Source organism: Mixophyes fleayi, chromosome 6 (assembly GCF_038048845.1).
Source record: "Mixophyes fleayi isolate aMixFle1 chromosome 6, aMixFle1.hap1, whole genome shotgun sequence".
NCBI lineage: Eukaryota > Metazoa > Chordata > Amphibia > Anura > Limnodynastidae > Mixophyes > Mixophyes fleayi.
The window spans coordinates 187,673,188-187,697,169 of record NC_134407.1 but is presented as its reverse complement, the minus strand read 5'-3'; the positions used below and the strand labels follow the sequence as shown (position 1 = coordinate 187,697,169).

General features: G+C 41.0%; 1 protein-coding gene across 8 annotated transcripts in view; it reads right to left on the bottom strand.

Moving 5' to 3' along the window:
• The window catches only part of PTPRT (protein tyrosine phosphatase receptor type T), a 190,047-nt gene that overhangs the window by 70,886 nt on the left and 95,179 nt on the right, over positions 1–23,982 (bottom strand). For all 8 annotated transcript variants that reach the window (XM_075177592.1, XM_075177598.1, XM_075177593.1 and 5 more), the window contains exons 2-6: positions 23,288–23,413; positions 22,777–23,042; positions 15,455–15,536; positions 10,393–10,508; positions 8,150–8,324 (exon numbers count right to left, since the gene is read on the bottom strand). In XM_075177592.1, coding sequence (XP_075033693.1) covers positions 8,150–8,324; positions 10,393–10,508; positions 15,455–15,536; positions 22,777–23,042; positions 23,288–23,413 — 765 coding nt within the window. The remainder of the gene's footprint in view (positions 1–8,149; positions 8,325–10,392; positions 10,509–15,454; positions 15,537–22,776; positions 23,043–23,287; positions 23,414–23,982) is intronic.

The window sequence follows — 23,982 nt, the reverse complement described above, 5'->3', positions numbered from 1 at the left end:
CAGAGGTCTTCAAAGAGAAGAGTCAACACTGCAAATATTGATTCTTTGCATAACCTTAATGTAATTGTCAATAAAAGCCTTTGACACTTATGAAATGCTTGTAATTTTACTTTAGTATACCATAACAACATCTGACAAGAAGGTCTAAAAACACTGAAGCAGCAAACTTTGTGAAAACCAATACTTGTGTACTTCTCAAAACTTTTGGCCATGACCGTATGTTCTTATCTGTATGTAAATCAGTAGGAGACAGTGTTCCAATTCTGCTCTAGACCTGATTTTGGAACATTTTCTGTGGACACAGACAGAGAGTGACAGTGGACCATGAAAACTTTTAAAAAGCACATAATTGCTATTCTCTTACCGTAATAAAAAAAAGGTCCAAAATAAAAAATATAAATATATGGGAGATAAGAGAAATCCACAACAACAGGGACAAGCCAGCAAGGGAATCAATAGATAAATGTGGATGTAAGAGATAAGAAGACCACATAAATAGGAGATCAATGAAGGGTGAGAACATGTATGCAGGCACCAGTAAATTAAGAAGAAAAATGACCTAAAAGGAAATTGACAATACAAATCCGCCACTGATTTTCTGTTATTATATGACGCTTGTGCAATTACTAGCCATTGTTATTTTTGCTATGATTCATTGCGAGAGGCGTAAGCAGCCTCTCTAATGTGCTAACTATCGTGTCAGTGCTGAGTGACGTCTGACCCAGCTGTGTCCTCACCTCAGGGACTCAAAACCAAAAACTAGTTCACAGATCCCGACTCTAAACTATGGATTGTCTATAGGGCAAAGCTCTGCAAAGTGGAAGAACCTTCCTTGAGGATAAGGATCTCTCAAATGCTGTCAATGTATCACAGATGAGACCAAGTACCTTGCAAATTGACTCTTTCATCTCTCTTTTCCTCTCTGTAGATTTTGATTTTTTACTGTTAATAATATATACATGGAACATCTTCTAACATTAACTAATATTCTCTAATAGCTCCTCCTCTAAATATCCATATTACTCATGATAACTCTTACCCAGATCTTCAGTAAACTATATTTTATGCATAGCTCATATTCACCTGGTTAAAGAGCGTAAATGGCGATACCTTGCACATTATGCGCACAGTTACACTGTGCATGTCCAGAACCTGACCATACACCACAGAATGCAGCAGCTTCTAATTCAACCTTGGGTGCAAAGGATGCTTACAACAGCTAACGATTTTAGGGGCAGAACGGGGAAGGGGATGGGTGGATACATGTAGTCAATGTACAGTCGGGCGTGCCAGACTTGAGCACATGTAGTGTGAGGGTGTGTCCCACCGAGGTGAAGAGAACAAAGATGGAAGATAGCTGAGAAGATACGAAGAAAGAAGAAAAAGAGGAAAACTCACCGTTCCTGGGATCCAGAGGCGGTGAGTTATCTTTTTCTTACACAGGTCCCAGCGCAGTGGGCAGCTGAGCCAATCAGGGCTCAGCTTCCCCTGTCAACCAATCAGCGGCCAAGAAGGGGATAAAATCATGGCTCCACTCCGGCCATTTGAATGGTTGGCACCACGTGACGTCGGCACATCAGCAGCTATATAAGCTTTTGGGTGCAGCCATGTTTACTTTAGTTCAGAAGCGATAAAAGAAGAGAGGACATCCAGAAGAAAAGAAGAAGCGGACACCGGCGGAAGTGGCAGGGAGCCCTTGTAAGTTCTAGGAGCTACCTTGCCACGAGAGGACGATGGGAGAGACGCCGCATCAAGAAAACAAGATGGCAGTGGTGGAAGTGGCATGGAGCCCTTGTAAGGGCTAGAGGCTACCCTGCCATGAGAAGATGGCCACTGACCAAAAGGTGGTGGCAGTGGGCACTTTTGAGGACCTGGAGCTAATCTGCCAAGAAGATGCCGGAGAACAGCGCGCCGAACCAGAGAAGAGGTGCCACCAGCTGGAGGGTCTAGAAAACCCGAAGACACCAAGAGCAAGTTGAGTATCCTGCATGGAGCAGATAAGTGTAATTCCTGCAGGTTAGGTCTGGCACTAGGCCCGTGGGCAAGTAGTGGTCACAAGACCCGGCTCAGTTAGGGATTAGTTAGGTTTACTGGGGCACTAAGGCCCTAGAGTGTAGGTGGGCACCAGGCCCTTTAGATGGGCACCAAGCCCTTTAGTTTAGCTGCGGCAACAGGACCATACTAGGTGGGAGCAAGGCCCATAGCAGCTGGGCACAAGGTCCATAGTTAGTGATCTGGGCACAAGGCCCCTTGAGTTTAGGCAGGGCACAAGGCCCTTGGTGTTAGCAGGGCGCAAGGCCCTTGGTGTTAGCAGGGCGCAAGGTTGTTAGGTTCTAGGGGGGAGCAAAGCCCTTTAGTGTATTAGGAGGGTGCAAGGCCCTGACAGGTTAGAAGGGCATTAGGCCCTTGACATTAGAAAGGGAGAAGGCCCTTGTTAGTTTGAAGGGCGCTAGGCCCTTAATTTAGGTGGGGTTGCTTGATCCCTTGTGAGCAGTTAATTTTAGGCTGTTGATGGCGTATTGGGCCCCTTCAACTAAGTCCGGAAGGGTACCAACAAAGTCCTGAGTTCCTAAAGTAGGGACTTAGAGGCTGGGGTTCCAGGCGGCAGGCAGAGGCCTGCGGTGTACTAGCGGATACTGGTGGCCCAGGGTAGTATCTTCCCATGAAGAAACCAAAGATCAGGCCCCACTAAATGCAGATGTACTAGGGTGAGCAGATATGAGGTGTGGCTCCTGGATTGCTGTGGATAAAGGTATGATGTGTCTCGGAGTTGTCCCTCAGGATCGGGTGAGTGCCTGGGGTATTGGGAAGGGATTGCAGTCTGTGTGACCTTTTCTCCCTAGGCACCCGTTACACGCAGCAGCATCCAATTCAAGCTTTGGCCATCTCAAAGGTACATGGTTTTCAATTGTAACACTTGCATCAGCTACAGGTCTGGTGTAAATGCCGATTACTAGTGATGGCGGCTAAGTATGCATGCTAGAACATGTGTTTACATTCAGGAGCAACTGTAAAAATGTATTATATGCACAATAGACATTAGGAACACCCAAATAAATGAATTTTATGGGGAACATTTTTTTTTTAATTTTTTTTTTATGTTTTGCCATTAATGCCTATATTATGTAGTATGTTTAATGACTGATTGTTATTTTCTGTTGAATTCATGTATGACAATGTGTAAATTTTATGTAACCTCTCAAGGTATGCTTTGCTGGCTGACCTAGGTGACCTGTGCAATTAACAAAGAGTCTTTTGAAACTAGCCATATAGATAAGGATCTCGGAGGAGTTTGAAACCCCAAAGTTGTAAACCATCTAGCCAATCAAGCAGAGCAGAGGTGAGAAATTATCTGAGGTGCCCAAACATATATCTTAGTGATAGATAATTTACTTCGGAAAGCTCTGTGTCATTTTGGGAATCATTCTGACTCAATTTAAAATGTAATTCCTAAGGTGGGGGTAAAGAGCCTGTAAGAAGGGTTTAAAATCTTCTGCTTTAGACATTACATAGTGCATTTTCATGAGGGGTCTATCAAGATTGAAATGTCCCTTTCTTCTCAACTGTGTTCCCTCACAAACCAAGTCTTAACTAAGTAAGTAGTCACTCTGATTTTATTTCCTATTTTATTTTCTGAAACTTATTTATGCAAATTTATTGTATGTCTTGTCATTAACCTTTTTTTGTAATTAAGCCTTGGAAACATCTTTCAGAATTAAATAAATTTAATCTAGTGTATTCTCCGTGATTCTTTGTGAACTTGCGAAGCCCAGGGAGGCTCATGCTACATGTGTATGTGATTTAAGTATGAAACATTAATAAGTGGTTTTGGTAAATGAAAGAACACCATAATAAATCCTTTGTGGTGGCAGAAAAGGTGTATTCATTGCTAAGTGACTAAGGTGATGCCAGTCACGGCCAGCTGTTCAGATTGCTGTATCTGGGACAGGCTGGGCGTTTGTGACAGTGACATTAATTGAATATTATTTTTTCCTGTGTGTTCTTTTGTGACTTGATGTTCCACAGAGCTATTTCTACGTATTCTGCAGTGTCTTGTGTAGTAGAGCTGAGCAGACCTACACCCAAATTCATCAGTGCACGTATCTTCTGATCCGCTCCCTGTTGAACACGGACGTGCGTATACCCGATGTATGTGCGTTTTTTTTAAAAACGTACATTACATTCTTTAAGCGTTTGTTAATGAATCAGGCCCATAATGTCTGCCCTAACTGTCCATATAAGTCATAATAAATCAAGCCCAGATCTTCATTTAACTATATTTATGCATAGACATACTTGCCTACTCTTCCGCAATTTCCGTGAGGCTCCTGAATTTCGGGGGGAAGAGTAGGCAAACATCCTAGATCCTAAAAAATGCTGAACTTCATGGCACTAAATATCGGGGGGCTGAGTGCAATCACGTCATTAAGCCCTGCCCACACTATTCAATGCAGTGAATCAGTGAATTTTGCCATTTTATAGTGGTGGCGGAGCTATGGTGAAGCCAAAGACGTCACCACGTCCCCTCTTACCCCTGTCACATGACAGAGTCACAAAGTCGCTAGAGTATGTGCATAGCTCATCTTAGTCCTTACCAAGATCAAGTGCCATATAGGTCATAATAACTGAACCCCAGATCTTATAATGCTTCCACAGCTGACCATATTCCGCATAATACACTGTCTGATTACCATTATTACAGCAGCTCAGAGTTGCCTCCACAATAAGTCACTTCCTGCATTTGCAGGACCCTTCAAATCTGCTCACAAGTCCAGGAAACGGCTCCTTTCACTATAGCTGCAGTCTCTGTGTCCCTCACAGCAGCCCCCCCAGCCTTCACAAAAATTCTCATTTCCCTTTGGACTGCCTCAGGAATGGGGATCCCCTATGAATTTAGATTTTTTTTTAAAAAAAGTAAACAAGGAGTTTGGGATGTTTTTATTTTAATTTCTTTTTCCAGCTACCAGGGCACTAAGCACCAGCATACCAATGCCTGATAGTGCTTGTTGGGACTTGCAGTTCTGCATCAGTGTTTAATCTATTTTTGACTTATAACTATTACCTTGTCATCCACCGCGGCAGGGGTGCTAGGAGGAGTCCCAGTGCTATTCAGGGTAGAACCGATTCGCCCTCGGGGATGTGCACTTAATTTGCGTCCTGATTCTCCTAGTTGCTTCAGGCCCTTGTTAACCAGGCTGAGGCTGGGTCACATTATGGCAGTGAGATCCAACACTGCAGATTTCATTATTATAGTACAAAGACCAGCCTGTCCTGCCAAATCCTGATACTGACTACAGGTTTGGCAGGGGGAAATAATGCTCTTAGCCCATACTTGCCAAATTTGTGTTGTCAGCATCCGAGAGATCCCAGGGACGGGGTGTGGTGGTAAGGTGGAATAGGGTGTAAAGGGAGGTTAATGCCGCGATTCAACGCTAATCACGTAATTTTGTGTAGGATGCATGAGACTTGCCTGCTCTCCCAGGACTGCAGGAGAACTACCCAGAATTTGTGAGTCTCCTGGACATTCCGGGAGAGTTGGCAAATATGTCTTAGCCCCCTGCTTTAGTGGTAACCAGCCCAGGCTATGGCACTGATGCTGGTTATTCATTTTGAGGGAGGAGTAGCATGCTAGTTTGCTTTTTTATATTATTTAAACAGTAAAGATATTTGCTGGTGCTGTCATCATCATCAGCACATAGCATTACACCAGCTCATGGGTAAGGGCAAAATATATACCTCCTAAGAGGCATTTATAGACATCATCATCATCATCATTTATTTATATAGCACCACTAATTACGCAGCGCTGTACAGAGAACTCATTCACATCAGTCCCTGCCCCATTGGAGCTTACAGTTTTAATAACACACACACACACACACACACACACACACACAGAGACTAGGGTAAATTTTTATACAAGCCAATTAACCTACTAGTATGTTTTTGGATTGTGGGAGGAAACCGGAGCACCAGGAGGAAACCCACAAAAACACGGGGAGAACATACAAACTCCCCACAGATAAGGCCATAGTCAGGAATCGGACTCATGGCCCCAGTGCTGTGAGGCAGAAGGGTTAACCTTAAACATTAAGTCACCGTGCTGCCCATACATGCAGACAGTCTAGCTAGTTTGCCTCCCCAGGGGGTGTACAATATGAAACCTGTCCCTTACTATACTAAACTCCCATATCTATGCCCCTGATCTGTCTCTCCTGGTGCAGGAGGCTGCAAATGCAAGTTACTTGCAACTCTAAATCGGCAACATTTTTGGTACATATACATCTCGGCAAAGCACACTATACCTTCATCCAAATAAACCTGTTCTTCACAACGCCACCACTGCCTATTTCCTGAAACTCCACCTGAAATCTGGCAACTTTCCCCTATATCTCTGCTTTATATGCTACAAAATCTCCACTAACCGAAACCCTGTATTTCCACTTTTAAGTGTTCCAATGACTCTTTGGTTTCTCATTCTCATTAGTCCCCCAATAAATGTATAACCAGCAGGTATCCCGTAGTCTCATTCCCACTACCTTTTTCTGACACTTACAGGAATGAAGTATTAGATTAAATCTAAAAAAAGACAGTAGGGGGCTGTGAAGAAATGAAGACAATAATAATAAGACTGTAACGCACAGCCGGAGATTCAAGATGGAAGTGAGAAGACGGCAGGAGGGGATGAGACTTCGGGATACCTGCTGGGATTTACACATTGTGTAAAATAAAGACAACAGGGACACAGAGAGAGAGAGCAGTAGGAGAGAACCAGGAGAAATGTAGATCAAGGTGACGCTCAGAAGGGGCAAGTGTGAGCGAGGGGAATCTATAGATAGAAGGAAAGGTTTCATAGGAAGTAACAAGGAAGACAAATACTCTTTAAAAATATAAGAAAAGAAAGAGAGTTATGGGAATAGAAGACAGGGGAAATATAGAGACAGATAAAGCAATGAAAGAAGAATATACAAAAGTACTAATAACTACAACAACAAAAATGATCAACAAGGTCAAGATTTTAGATATAGCCAAAGAGAAGATCTTTATAGCTTTGATACGGTCTGTCGCTAAGTATTCTCAGTTTTCTATTTGAAAATGTTAAAAGGAAAAAATAACCATACACATTCTCTCCCTTTATTTTAATAGATTCCCCTAATTAATGGCCACGCAAAGCCTGGACCCCTGGTATTTTGGCCATGGTCACAGGAGGAGGAAAATCCTGCTACTATTGAAGCATCATAGCTGTCCCCAGCTATGACTGGAAACTATTGTGGCTCCTGATTGAATTGACCAAACAGGAACCACAATAATGAAACAGCTACAGACTAAGTAACTTTACATTACCCACACATTGCCTTAAGGAAAGGACTTTGCTCCTCCTCCTCTGCTTAGTTTTGCCAGCTGCAATGAGGTAGTGAATGCGGCCCAGGGTGTGTGTGGGGGGGCACTCTCTCCAATACACAAACTGTGCAGTGGCACTACTAAAAGAGAGGGGGTTGTCTAAATCTAGACAACTCTTAATCAGAGGGTAAATCCAAAACAATAACATTTTTATAATAAATATATCCCCCGGACTAGAAGATTGCGGAGGTCCATGCAGTTTGGCAAATACGCTTTGTTGGTGAATTGAAAAGTTTCCAGCACAAGTGGTAGTGTTGTCAAGGCAGCTGCCAAAGCTTGTCCTTTCATTGTAAAATTTCTACCAGTTGTCAGTCTACAAGAAGTGATTGATACAACTCCAGCACCAGCAATTATCTTCAGGACTCGAGACGAGCAAAGAAGTATTATTGTGAAAATCTTTTATTTAGGTTGAGTTACCATTTAGTCAAAAAGTCACTTCCTTATACACCTTCACCCTCCCTATGGGTGCTTTATGACTGGCAGCCCCCTACCTCGAAAGGTAAAGGTAGTTTTCTGCCCCGTAGCTTCGCTATATGGAACAGCTCATATCTGGTTACAAATATAAAAGTTGTCATGGGAATGGATGCGCTAACACCAGGAAAAGCAGGACAACAAGCCAATTTAATACAAGTAAACACACTGCAAAGATTAATTACATTTAATTTTATAGTACATGAAAACATTATTTTTATTTCTGAATACAGTCAAGGCTAAACGTCAATGGTACAAGCAATGTCCATTTCCTCACCTTTAACAATGAGTTCTGCATAGTTGGAAACTCCCGAACCACCAGAAGAACGTAAGACACAGCGATATTTGCTGATGCTGCGCTGAGCAGTTTCCCCAACGCTAACTGTGGCAGAGAACCGTCTGTGATTTACCACGCGAGTTACCATGAGGCCTGTGTCGCGCCCGTTCCACTGCTGCAAAATAGAGATAAAGACTCACAATCAGTCATACCGTTGCTGTCAGCAGAACGGTAAGTACAGCTTGTCTAATCCAGTTTGTAAACCTGAAGTCAAAATAACTAGCTACTAAAAATACTAAGCTGTCAATCTGCTGTGATTCAGGGGTTACTCTCCAAGCCTTACCAGTCAGCAATATAAATATTGTATCTTAGCTGTCTTTAAATAAGAACATGGTTTTGCATATAGTAGGCAATATAAAATTGTCATGTTTGCACAAAAAGATGATATTTGCATGCTAATTCTTAAGCGCAGATGTATCCATCCTTGTGAATATGCAAGTTCTAAGTTGAGAACATGCAAAAAAATATACTTTACAGGTCAGATGCTTAGTTAATAAAAGGCAAAAAAATGCTTTTCGCTTACAAGAATATTTAGCTATTACTTAATGCATAATTTTTTGTATGACTAATAGCTTTATCGCCATCACAGATTCACTATCCCACGGTGCCCCATTAGTGTGGACGGCTGATGACCACAAGCACATAAAAATCTCGGCCCAACTGCATTTTCAGCTAGGAACGATTAAAAAAAAAAGGATGAATTTTAATCATTAACAGCCACCTTTGGTGAATAGTGAAGCCCCCACACTTGCTGACATTTCAGGCTCAAAGAAATTATTTTTATTTTTCAAAAACAAATATTAACTTTATAGCATTGTATGTGAATGTACTTTTGTCACCACTAAAAATATATTTCAGCAGTTTTCGTTTGGTTTAGTACTTACTCATACATGGAATATGGTAAGCTGCACAGCAATCATCAGAAGGGGCCTGATTCATTAAGGATCTTAAATGAAGAGGTATCTTATTTCAGTCTCCTGGACAAAACCATGTTACAAGGCCAGGGGTGCAAACTAGTTTTCTGTTTTGCACATAAGTTAAATACTGACTGTTTTTTCATGCAGCACACAGATACTTGATAGCTTATTTGTACACTGAAATTTAAAGTTGATATTTGTGTGCTACAAGAAAAAACAGTCAGTATTTAACTTATGTGCAAAACAGAAAACTAGTTTGCACCCCTTGCATTGCAACATGGTTTTGTCCAGGAGACTTAAATAAGATACCTCTTCATTTAAGATCCTTAATGAATCAGGCCCAAGATGATCGACTGATCAGTGATTAAAACATTTACCAACTCTTTTTATTTATTTTTTCTTACTAGTCTCAATTGACAAGTAGATTATTGAAAACCAGCAGTTACAATTTACAAGTTGCTTTTCAGGGCTGTTTATCTTAGTACCCGTTTTTTTTAATAAGCTAAGTTGGTAAATATAAATACTGTAGCTTGTAATTTTTAAATAGGTGCCAATTAGGGCTTCCTGGCCAAAGATCGTGCTGCCCTTTCCCCTAGTAATGCCATGTCCCCTGGCTGAGTGCTGGCATACAGGGGCTGGCTGGGCTGGAGGGCAGGGGGGCATCCATAGCTGGCTACCTTGGGCTGGGTCACTGAGCAACCTGCATTTCTTTTCCCTTTAAAATAGGCTGCTGAGTCGAGTCTTGCCCCCTGGGCTAAAATTTGCCAGCCCTCCCCTATTGGCATAGCTGGACTTTCAGTGTACTGGGGATCTCACTGATGTATGCTCAATCTGCTTTCTCAGTTCCATTCAATGACTATAGAGAATTTTTAATATGAAAAAGATACAACAGTATCTGTTATCTTCCACTGTGAAAAACATTGCAATAGATAAATATTGTGAAGGTCATTTACAAAGTGCAGCAGATGCACAGCATTAAACACCTTTATTTTAGCATGTGCACCGAGTACTCATCAAGATGTACCTTACTCTCTGCCGTCATGAGATTGTACGCAACCTATAAGTGTACCAATATGTGCAGTGGGGCAGAAAGATCTAACCCATGTGCCTTGGCAAAAACCTAGACGCACAGTGTACAGTGGGCAAAAAGCTGCTTTTGCATTGCGAGGTGGACCTTACGCATCTCCACTGTGTACTTAAGTTACTGGGTTATCCACATTGTCTGCATTCCAATCAATCTCGCTTGACTCATTTGCTTTCTCCTACCTGTAGCCAGAGCTTATCATGTTGAGACCATTTCCCTCCTGCAATGCACTGGAAGGTGGCATTCTGCCCAACATTTACTTCCACGTTCTGCAAGCGCAGAAAATGGGGAGCGTTCCCTGAATGCAAAGACAAATACAGTGATATTAGTGCAGACACCTTTAAAGTAACAAACAGTTTAGTTTATAGAGCTCTGGCTTGATGTAGTTATTAGGAGACTAAACGTATAGATGCTGTCTGTACAGCCTCCTAAATGAGCCACAGGCTGAGAATTACTGCTCATTCTGTGAGTGCCTGGCACAATTTCAAAGCAACCATAAAAAGATCAGAGAATAGCAGAGTCATTTATAGAAATGTCAGGGACATGCATCTTATCTATTGGTACTACACATACAAGGACACCTTAAACACAGTATATTTCTTTGTCTTCTGCTTTCTAATGTTGGCTATCATGCAATCCAATTTGAACAACTGTCTGTACCCAACTTGGCCATATATAATTATTATTAAATTGGACACTTTTAGATCGTTTGAGATAGGCATCGCATAAGCAGAATATATAATGTCCTTATTTGTTCTTCCCAAATCAGCCAATCAATTTAAACATGGTGATGGGGGACACAGACATCATTACACAAACCTCTCACATCCTCCTAATACACAGACATCATTACACAAACCTCTCACATCCTCCTAATACACAGACATCAGGACATGTACCTCTCACCTCCTCCTAATACACAGACATCAGGACATGTACCTCTCACCTCCTCCTAATACACAGACATCAGGACATGTACCTCTCACCTCCTCCTAATACACAGAAATCAGAACATGTACCTCTCACCTCCTCCTAATACACAGGCATTAGGACATGTACCTCTCATCTCCTCCTAATACACAGACATCAGGACATGTACCTCTCTCCTATTCCTAATACACAGACATCAGGACATGTACCTCTCACCTCCTCCTAATACACAGACATCAGGACATGTACCTCTCACTTCCTCCTAATACACAGACATCAGGATATGTACCTCTCACCTCCTCCTAATACACAGACATCAGGACATGAACCTCTCACCTCCTCCTAATACACAGACATCAGGACATGTACCTCTCTCCTCCTCCTAATACACAGACATCAGGACATGTACCTCTCTCCTCCTTCTAATACACAGACATCAGGACATCTACCTCTCACCTCCCAAACAAAGAAATCAGGACATGTACCTCTCACCTCCTCCTAATACACAGACATCAGGATATGTACCTCTCCCCTCCTTCTAATACGCAGACATCAGGACATGTACCTCTCACCTCCTCCTAATACACAGACATCAGGACATGTACCTCTCTCCTCCTCCTAATACACAGACATCAGGACATGTACCTCTCTCCTCCTTCTAATACACAGACCTCAGGACATCTACCTCTCACCTCCCAAACAAAGAAATCAGGACATGTACCTCTCACCTCCACCTAATACACAGACATCAGAACATGTACCTCTCACCTCCTCCTAATACACAGACATCAGGATATGTACCTCTCACCTCCTCCTAATACACAAACATCAGGACATGTACCTCTCACCTCCTCCTAATACACAGACATCAGGACATGTACCTCTCTCCTCCTCCTAATACACAGACATCAGGACATGTACCTCTCTCCTCCTTCTAATACACAGACATCAGGACATCTACCTCTCACCTCCCAAACAAAGAAATCAGGACATGTACCTCTCACCTCCTCCTAATACACAGACTTTAGAACATGTACCTCTCACCTCCTCCTAATACACAGACATCAGGACATGTACCTCTCACCTCCTCCTAATACACAGACATCAGGACATGTACCTCTCACCTCCTCCTAATACACAGACATCAGGATATGTACCTCTCACCTCCTCCTAATACACAGACATCAGGATATGTACCTCTCACCTCCTCCTAATACACAGACATCAGGACATGTACCTCTCACCTCCTCCTAATACACAGGCATCAGGACATGTACCTCTCATCTCCTCCTAATACACAGACATCAGGACATGTACCTCTCACCTCCTCCTAATACACAGACATCAGGACATGTACCTCTCTCCTATTCCTAATACACAGACATCAGGACATGTACCTCTCACCTCCTGCTAATACACAGAAATCATTACACAAACCTCTCACATCCTCCTAATACACAGACATCAGGACATGTACCTATCACATCCTCCTAATACACAGACATCAGGACATGTACCTCTCACATCCTCCTAATACACAGATATCAGGACATGTACCTATCACATCCTCCTAATACACAGACATCAGGACATGTACCTCTCACATCCTCTTAATACACAGATATCAGGACATTTACCTCCCACCTCACAGGTACCATTTACCCAATCCTAATACACAAACATATCTGTGATACATTTCTAGACACTTCTCCTAATATATAAGAACATTTTAGTCTCTGACTCCATGCAGAAGAAATTATTGCGTGAACCTATTACTTGCTAGAACACAGACAACAAGATTTGTATCTCCCAACATTTAGTAATAAACAGGCATAAGGGACTTATACTTTCTGAATGCCTAACACACAAACACGCCTTAGATTAGGTCTGTAAATCTGTCTCCACTGTTGGAACAAACAATTATTATAAGTCTCTCAGTCCCAACCACAGCAGAGATAAGCTCGTGCCTCACACACATATCCGTTAGACTGAAGGGGTTTCTAAACGCTGAGAAATCCCCTCTCCCTAGGCCCTAATAGCCCCCTCTGCCTCACTGCAGTCTTATTAAGACACTGAATCTTGTGTCATGAGACTGAAACATGGAAATAATGAGAGAGCACGTTTTAGAGAGGATTTCACGAGAGACAGCTTCTTTTAGGGTTACTCTTCCAGCCCGATAGCCGCCGTTGTGGACCAGATGCTCCATGCTATGTCATATCTATATTAGCGGTATAAATACATATAAATGTATTCTGACAGTCATTTTTTTTTATAGTTAGCAGACATGTATTTTTCCCATCAAACTGCTGCACTACTCACAGATGAACAAATATATGTAAAATAAGAATTTGTAAAAAGTCAGTAAGGGTCAAGCTGCAAAAAGGAGGAGCTATAGTGAATTATATCATGCACAAATGCACCCACTTCAGGGGCAAACGCAGGATTTGTAGAGGGGGGTTTCCACACCACGCCACCAGTGGGCGTGACCAGCATGCATGGGGGCGTGGCTATAATATTAGACAGTGCTTGGCTGCCCTTCAACTCTTCCTATCCCTAAAATATACATGGGCAATGCTGTATGCACTACTATTAGGTACACACAGCTCTCCCTTTTCAAGCAGAGCTGTGTGAAGTGGGGGCAGGGTCCAGCCACCTCAATTATACAGTGCCCCAGGCTTGGAGGGGGGTTTCCAGGCACTAGAAACCCCCTCGGTTTGCCTATCCACTTGACCGCAGTGCACATACAAGGCACACTCCAACTTTCTGCTGTAGGGACTTGCCACCATGCTTTGCGTGACTATTTGTGACATTACGATTCAAGATGGAAATGCATCTAGTGGCAAATGTAAAACCTCCTGAATATGGTCATTTGTGGACCGCCCCAAGTTTTACATTTTTTTCTAAATTGCTGCTTGATCAAGTCTCATCTCAGGTCATTTAAATAGCTCACCATGTAATACAAAATGTTGTCTGTGGATTGGGAACATTAAGAGGCACATGACTATGCCTAACCAATATTCAGCAAGTAATGTACCATATGCCTGATATCTCCAATGAAAAAGAGCACAACATTTGCACAACTGCAGTTACTACAAGTGCTTTCCAGAACAAATAGGGCAGTCATTTAGAAGTAGGTGAATAAATGGCAATTGACTTGTATTAACTCTCTTTTGCAGGATCATAAATGACCCTTAGTGATTTACTAACTGCTTACGGGGGCAACCTGTCACTAAAGAAATTCTATACCACCCTATAAAAGCTGCGGCAATCAGTATTTGGTCCTGTACCCTGTCATCCCAAGAGGAGTAAGGAAGCACAAAGCAGGATATATATTAGCGTGAGACATGACACATGATGACATTCAGGGGGGAATGACGAATGTGGAGAGAAATGTGTGTAATGTTTGTAGAGGGGAGAGTACAAGGGCAAAGGAAGAGAAAGTAGGTGATGGAAATACATGAAAGTAGGACAAAAATGAGTCCAGTTTCAGTGGGATTTTTTTTACCATTTGTATGAAATGTATGAAATAATCAGCAAAATATATTTTTCTGCTTTGATCAAAGGTTGGTTATAACAGATACAGCAATATTCTGCATGTTTCTGTTCAGATAAGAAAACTAATAACCTGAAAATGACAAGTACATACAATAAAGGGTTTATCTGCAAAAGAGAAAGTTCTAGGTTCTGTGCAATTGGTTGGTGAATATATATCAGTGTACATAAAGAAATGTATTTTCTGTCCTTTATTTTCTGCGGGAGAATAATCGCAGTGATAGCTAAGCGGGTTTCAGCACTTTTTATCTATAGGCCACTGCAGGGACCCTCTGCGTGTGCTTGAACCGGCTCGTGCATCCACACTGGAACTGGAAGCTTGGACTTGGGCATTCCAGAGTCGTATAAAGAATAAAATTATAAAGTTATTAAAAAAGCAAAAAAACAAAAACAAAAAAACAACCAGAAAATCGAACGTAATAAAGCCTTTTTCTCGTTCAGAACCCCGGCTATCACCAGGATGGTGATAGTGATAGGAAGACAGTGACAGTACATGTTTACTCCTGTTTTTTGCCAGATTTTGGGAAGTTTCACCCATTGATAAATGGACCCCATAGTGATAAGAGAGGTTATTAAATGGATACCAGATATTGGGGTGACAGAGGGAAGTTGGCTAAAATGAGTTTAAGTAGGAAAACCATAATTGTACATTTTAGAGAAGGTTTAAGTCACATTGAAGAAAGGGGAGTGAGAAATGCAAATGAAACATTAATAACGGAGAAGTGAAACATTTAAGGTATCATCTGTAGTAATTGTTCATACTGCATGGGTGAGCCAGAACACGAACTTCATCCACAGCAATATATCCGGGGTTATCCTTAACGGAGACGGCTTCAAATATAATCTGCAAAGGGACAACATAGTTGGAAATCTTCACACTTCTGTACAAAGAATGTATAAGAACCTCACTCAATAACATCTCTTTAAAAGGATATACACCATTCACTTACACACAGTGCAGGCATCCTTTTTATGGGCTGAATCAATAGCCATGAGAATACGGGTTATTATTTATTAGTTAGGAACTACTGACATCAATTCGGCTTGTGGAAATTTGCAGCTTACTGTCTGCTTCTGTGATGTCACAGACTCCTAGTGCCTCAGTCATGTAATTGGTTATATTAAATGAATTATCTGCATTTTCATCAATAATGCCTTAGGTGCACAATGTATAAGCGACAAGGAAACATATGACAATGGCAACAATTTACTGTAAATAGTATGAATGTGCCACTGCAAATAAATGTATATTACTATGGTTATACAAGTACTGTAGAATTATCTGCGTTTACATATGATTGACATTTTTTTCAAAGTTTCTTTATTGTCATTTACATATAAAAGCATACAGAAAAAGCCAGTACATAAGAATGTGCAATTATAGTACAATATATCTAAAGATAGACCATTGTAAGCAGTGAACATACACAAGCAATGAGCCTTAAATGCAGGACAATAGCAGTACTATGGCATAAGTGGCATATCAGGATTGAGATGACATATGTATAATTAGTGGGGTCTAGGGGAATGGAGGGGGGGGGGTAGAAAAAGCCAATGGTGAGGGAGAATTGGGGCAAGATATGTTGTGGTGAATACTGGTTGGGGGCTATCACTGGTGGTCTGAATAAGTTAATATAATAAGTAAGAGCAGGGCTATTCCTAAGGGCAGATCTGTGGTATAAAAACCAAAGACACCGTGGGGTAAATTTATCAAGCTGCGAGTTTGAAAGAGTGGAGATGTTGCCTATAGCAACCAATCAGATTCTAGCTGTCATTTTGTAGAATGTACTAAATAAATGATAACTAGAATCTGATTGGTTGCTATAGGCAACATCTCCACTTTTTTAAACCCACAGCTTGATAAATTTTTCCCCACGTCTGGGTATACTTCTTGGGTTTATTATTTAAATATGCCGTGATTTTCTCCATAAAACCCAGTGTACAGGAACCTACGTATCAGAAGTACAGCTTATGTCAACTACATTTTTTGACTTTGATAATGCTAACTTCCTTTAATGTTACACTCTATGGGACTAATTCATTTAGGAACTTAGGCAAGAAAATTCTTACTTAAGTCTCCTGGACAAAACCATGTTAAAATGCGAGGGGTGAAAATTAGTTTTCTACTTTGCACATAAGTTAAAAACTGTCTGTTTTTTCATGTAGCACACAAATATCAACTTTACATTTCAGTGTACAATTACGCTATCAAGTATTTGTGTGCTACATGAAAAAACAGCCAGTATGTAAGTTCTGTGCAAAATAGAAAACCCCTTGCATTTTAACATGGTTTTGTCCAGGAGACTTAAGCACCTCCCCCTACCCCCCTCCCTCTCCTGCCCTCCCTCCTGTCCCCCTCTTACCTCACTCCTTTTCATTCTCCTCTCCCCCCCTCTCCGTCTCTGCCTCCGTTCTCCCCATTCCCTCCTCCTACCATTGCGTCTCTGTCCGTCCTACCCTCCCCTTAGATTGTACGCTTTTTCGAGCAGGGCCTCCTGTCATTGTATCTGTATATATTCCTACTTGTAAAACACTAACAGTTATTTATTAACTATGCACCTGTCTGGATGTGATATACATACAATACTTCCTAGATACAGGAAGTAACAGCCATATCTAGGAATTGTCATTCTTGTTTGATTGGACACTGGACTAATGAGGAACACTATGTAAACTGCCATTTGTATGTTATCTCCCATACTCCCTGAGGAAGTACATGCTATGAAACGCGTAGGGCCTCCATCTGGAACGTATATCCGCTTGAACGCTGCATTCTCTCCAGTGATCGTGGGGCTATTCTCCTGGCCAGAGACTTTACCAAACGTGTGGACATCTTTACTTAAAGATTGCAGATAAGCCTCATGTATTTTATGTAAATGTACGAGTAAAGTATAAACGTAACTTTAATTCCAAATCAAAGGTTTGAAAATCTAAAATTTGTCAGTCCTTTCTGGTAACCATATGGATTATTTTTATATGCTAAAGTGAATAATCTCTCCGGTATGCATAATTATTTAACCCTCTATTTTTACACAATTTTAAAACATACATACACTATATTGTTTTTATTTCTGATGTTTCCATATCCTGCCTCCTTCCATTTACAGACATACCTTTCATATTTTTTCATATTTATTACTCTATGTTTGGCATTTTTGTTTTTTGTTGAATATTATATGGATACATTTATATTGGACCCTGAGCTCTTCGTGTTTTTTTTTTTAACTCAGAAACATTTATTGAAAATGTTCAAATAATGGGTACAAACAAAAAAGAACTTAGTGAAAGACAAAAACAGTTGGGGGTGAGCATGGAGGGGGATTAGGTTACAAGGTATTGCAGAATACATAACAATGGGATATATAACAATGGAATATATTTAGCTAGCAGAATAAAAGAATTGATACAGTTCGAACAAAGGTGTCTATTAGAAATGGAATCAGGACAAGGTGAGGTGCTCAGTGTAATAGACAAACTATTTATGCCATTTAGTGAGGGGGAGGAGAAAGAACAATAGTTTTTAAAGCCAATTGTTTTCATTTCACAGCTTTTTTTGAACTTTGGAAAGGACTTTAGAGAGAAGTGGCCGAGAAGTATCTTCTCCAGCTCTAATAGTTACAATAATGTGTCTGGCTACATATTTATCATGGGCTTGGAGGTATGATGGGATAATGCTGTAGTAGAGAGATCTCGGGGTGGGAAATAAGTTACTAATTAACACCTGATTGACTAGGTCGAAGTCCTCAAACCACAGATTTTGCAGTAGGGGCATGACCAGAAGATGTGGATCACGTCACCCCAGATTTTATGGTGTTTCACTGACATCATAAACAATCTATGGAGAATTTTGACCACTTTTTACCAAAATGTCACTGTGGTTAATACATTTGGACATTTTAAAAGAGTTTTGATAGATTGCCTCCCAGTAAGAGTCTCAGGGGCGCATGCAGGATTTTTAGGGAAGGTTTCCCACCCACACCCAAAAAAAAAACAAAGCAAGAGAGCTGCTGCGCCAGCTTAGTTTCGGCAGCACTGTAATAAATCGCAGCCGCGGCGCTGTCAAAAAAGCATCCGCGGCGGTGCTGTATACAATACAATAGTGGTCTGAGGACTTCAACCTAGTCAATCAGGTGTTAATTAGTAACTGATTTCCCACCCAAGATCTCTCTACTACAGCATTATCCCATCATACCTCCAAGCCCATGATGAATATGTAGCCAGACACATTATTGTAACTACTAGAGCTGGAGAAGATCCTTCTCCACCACTTCTCTCTAAAGTCATTTCCAAAGTTCAAAAAAAGCTGTGAAATAAACACAACTTCGTTAGCGGAGGGGAAACCCCCCCTGCATGCGCCCCTGAGTATGAGATAGTTGGAGGTCTGTTTCCCATCTGCTTTGTATTGGAAGTTTGTGCTCATCAATAGGACAGAATACAATTTTATACCAGGAGGTGACACTGCCCTTGTAGGATCTAGGTATGAGCTTGGCGAGACGGCACAAAGGAGGTGGTTTTAAAGTAGGGGTAGGGCAAACTTGGGAGTGGATCCAGTGACACATTGGAAACGTTTGCAAAAAGCATAGAGTCCGGTGTTTTTCTTGGGAGTTGGGAAAAGGACAGGTGTTGTTGTCAAATAAATCTTGAATTTTAAGGATTCCATAATTATAACAGGAAGTGATTTGGAATCCCGGAATTAGCTTGGACAGAGCCAGGGTAGAAAGGAAGGAGGAAGGGAGGATAACATTTTGAGTGAGAGTTAACACTTTGTCCCTGGCTTCTACTGTGTATAACACACTCTTGGGTAGTCTATTTTCTTTACTGATCCAAATGAGGTCTTCTAAGGAAAAATTTAGCTAGCTGTTTTTAGACAAAGCTTATGATGACTGCTGCCTATATATGACCCACAGATTGATTCAGATTTTCATATCTTCTCTGTTAGCGGTTCCATTACTAGAGCGAAGATGAGGGGAAATAGATGACATCTTTGCAGAATTTTGCTCAAAATCACAAAAATAGAAGATAAAGAACCATTGATAAACATTCGGCAGACTGACTGTTATATAGTGTGATGAATGCCTGCAGGAAGGAACCCAGGAAAGCAAATTCAGTTAGTATCCCCAGTGTAATTGGTCAGATGCTTTCTCTCTGCATTCGAGAAAGCAAAACTAAAGGTTTGAAACTAGCGCTACGGTGTGCTATTACATTACAGACTATTTCTTTGTTGTCAGGGGCTTGTCGACTTAGTACAAACCTGGGGTCTAATTCATTAAGGATCTTAACTTAAGAAACTTCTTATTTCAGTCTCCTGGACAAAACCATGTTACAATGCAAGGGGTGCAAATTAGTATTCTGTTTTTCACATAAGTTAAATACTGACTGTTTTTTCATGTAGCACACAAATATCAACTTTAAATTTCAGTGTTCAAATAAGCTATCAAGTATTTGTGTGCTACATGAAAAAACAGTCAGTATTTAACTTATGTGCAAAACAGAATACTAATTTGCACCCCTTGCATTGTAACATGGTTTTGTCCAGGAGACTGAAATAAGAAACTTCTTAAGTTAAGATCCTTAATGAATCAGGCCCCTGGTTTACAAGCTGGGGACGACTAGCGTTCCATCTGCTGGCAATTAATTTAGTGAAAATGTCTGAATTTAGCAGAACGATTGGATGATAGTTCTGAGTGAGAGATGGAGTTTTGCCTGGTTTTTAGGTATTGTGATCATTTGCGCCTAAAGTATTACTTTAGGGGAAGTTTCCTTCAGTGCCTTTTTTTAATAGTTTCGATATAAAAGAGAATGAGTTTGATTGAAAGGAGGAATAAAAGTTATTGGTGAAGCCGTGAGACCAGACCCTTTGTCTTTCTTTAGAGGTTTGATAGCTTTTTTTTACTTCATCCTCAGTCCAGGGCCCACAAAGTTAGTTTGTCTCTTCAGGCGAAAGAGTGGGAAGGTTATGGATTCACAAAAATGAGTTAATAAAGAGTCCAAAGACGGTTGAAAGGTTGCTCCTTCATGTATTTTCAAATGGTACATAATATGGATATGATTTTATTCTAATGGAACATCTTGAGGTACAAGTGTTAACCATATGTAAATATATTTATGTGAAGACATGAATAGTGTTGGATTAACGTGCTGGAGATTAATTGAATGGGTTTTAATACCTGAAAATATAGGATGATTATATCAGCTGTGGTAATTACATTGTTGAATTTTTAATGTGTATTATTCAGTACTATATAAGAATAAACATTCTAATCCGTCATCTGGTTGCAAATGATGTCGCTTTATATGGTGTCAATCTTTAATGTATCCTATCTTTATAAGATAAATGGACATGTTAAGCCCCAATTGATCCCATTGTTAAAAGTTTATAATCTGTAAACAATAAATGAGGTAGGCTGTATACAAGGTAAAAGAGTGAAAACAATGATGTGCCAAGTGCGTTAAAGCACCACTTCCAGCTCCCTTTGTGGACTATCTCCGGTCTACGTGGCCTCTCAGCATCTCAGGCGAGTAGAATTATGAAGCAACATCGCACTGAAATGACTGCATAATGTCATCTCCTAGTTGGTAGGCTGTGGAAAACCTCTGCAAAGCCTTAGAAATCAGGCAACACCTTTGTGTCTACTCGCTTCCAGGATGAAATCTCATTTTAGAATGTTTAGTTTGCAGTCAAATTGGATAAAATAATACATTGTAAAATAAATAAGATTTTTTTTCACCGTACTATAGAAGAATGTGCTGCACTCTGATCTTTTGTTTTTGCTCCTTAGTACTCCTCTCTGAATTAGTATTGAATTTATGGCTGCCTTCAAATAGGTTGTCAGACAAGGACCCCCATGTGTGCAAATAACAGTCTTTTATTAGAAACTTAGAAACCTTGCATTGCAAGTCCCCCATGAGTTTGCTGTAGTGTTGTGAAGATAACCATTACATCACTTAAGCACTGCAGAGCACAAGACTACAAACCCCACTGTGCATTGTGCTTCCCATCTATTGCAGAAGCGCATATGATCCACCAAGGGGATGGATGGGAGATAAAGTGGATGTTAACCAATGTATCATATTAATAATGCAACAAGCAGTCAATGAAGTTAGAAACCTTAAGATTTCAGAAAAATACAGGTGGTTTTTTAGAGATGTGTTATAGGCTCCCAATTATAGAAATGTTCTGCAGAAAATGTTTAAGTTGTGAAAAACAATTGTATGAAGGTATCTGCAAACTCAGCATATGTTTATGTCTTTCTGTGCCTCCAATATCACCACCAGATGCATGTGCTGATGTATCATAGGCTTTGTCGTATCAAAAGAAATATCTAGATGTTAAAGGCCATTTGAAAATAGATAAATCACTTCATGTGTAATAGTAATTATGCCGGTGCACTTATCAGAACCAGAAACTATAATATATACTGTGTAAATGCCAATGTTGAGCGTAAGTGTAAAAGAACATAGAGAAAATTACACAAACTGTCAGCAAATGTCAAGATGGTGTCTGCCTAAAGCCAGGAAGGTGGCAAAAAGGATTAGCTTCCGCTGCTAAAAGTAAGGCGTTTTATGCATTGGTGTACAGTCAGTTCTTTAGTTGCATTAAAATAAATATTTATTAAAGTCTACATGGCATATCGTTACTGAACCTGCTATCCTGTCTTATGTCTTATGCTTTCCTTGGAAATCTGGTATAGAGAACGCGATAGCCCCGATTTCTCCAACGCATTACAGTGGCAGTGTGCGTCGGAGGAGAAGAACGCAATCGATGTGCCGAGTGAGAAACTCTCCATCAAACCGATCATCACAGAGAAAGGTGCTTAATCCTGTGGTTCCCAAACTATGCGCCTAGACTCCCTGGGGTGCCTCGGCCAGGGCCAGTGGTAAGCAAGGCGGGGGACTACTTGGTAATTATTTTGGCTTAGGGGTGCCTTGAAAAAACTTTGGAGACCTTAAGGGTGCCTTAAACTGAAAAAGTTTGGAATCCACTGGCTTAATCTGTACATGAGGTTATAGGTTCTTGTGAGATTGACTTAATACATGCTATTGTGGAATTATGAGCACACACGCAAGTTGTGACTCCCGCTTACCTGGTAAAAGTTGGGCCAGAAGGTGCTGATTGCCAGTTCAGCTCGGACCCATCCTTCTGTCACCACCCCAGATACATTCCATACCGGGTTCCCTTGTGGTCCACCATTCACCTTGACAAAGACATTCAGGGTGCCAGGGCTGGTGCGGCCAGACAAGTGGTAATGGAAGTCGATGCAGTGAGTGTCATTCTCCTTCAGCACCGGCAGGAGAAGGTGAGCCTTCTGTCCAGTGGCAAACCCTGAGCTGTTGACCAGCATGAATGACCCTGGACAATGCATTGCAGAGTGAGATATCGTAGAGAAAAGAGAAGGACGATAAACTTATGATGTAGATCACATAAAGGTTTGAAGTTTGATAACTTAGTGGAGGGAGACAGAAATCAGAGACTGACCAGAGGGAAAGCAATGGATACAAAGTGGACAGAGAAGAAAGTAGAGGTGGTGGAGATGAGACAGCAGATGCCATTGAGGAAACAGAAATGTTACGCTGAGGTTTAATGGTAAAGTTTACCTGTTGGTACAGTAGTATCCAGTGGTGGCCTCTCCCACGTGTTCACCTGTTCCCAAGTAAATCCATTGGTACCCAGAGCCACACTGTACCCACAGGTGTTATAATGTTCTTCAAAGGTGCAGCCACCTAGAAAAGACAACAAGACAGACCTTGTTACATGACTTTATTACATTCAATGTAAAAATAAAAATACAGAGAGCTTTTGGTTCCCTACAAAGCAAACATTTAGTTATGTCAAACTGAAAAGTCTAAAACCGCACTCAGCGATACCTTTCAACACCTGCTCAAACTGCTATTTGCAGCTGGGAAGCCATGTTTTGCCAGATCTCTTCACCTGAATGAAAATAGCATAGGGAGAACCACTAATGTCACTATGCATGTTGTTGTTGTCTGATTGCACAGTGTAGCAATAAGAAACCCAGTTACTTCTGAACTACACATGTCCTAGAATGTTCAGACAGCCAATATAACCAGCCACACTAGCAAGGTGATGGGGTGGGGGATGGCACTAGGAGCAAAACTGGAATATTGGTTCAGTATGATGTAGTAAAGCTATGGGGGAAAAAAAACACTTGAAGTGAAAGATTACTGCTAACAAAGTACCACTTAAATAGAGATAAAGTAGAAAAATTAGGCCATGAAGAAATTTCTGCAAGTTAAGCAGAGAAAGTAAGTGACCTGAAGAAGAAGCCATG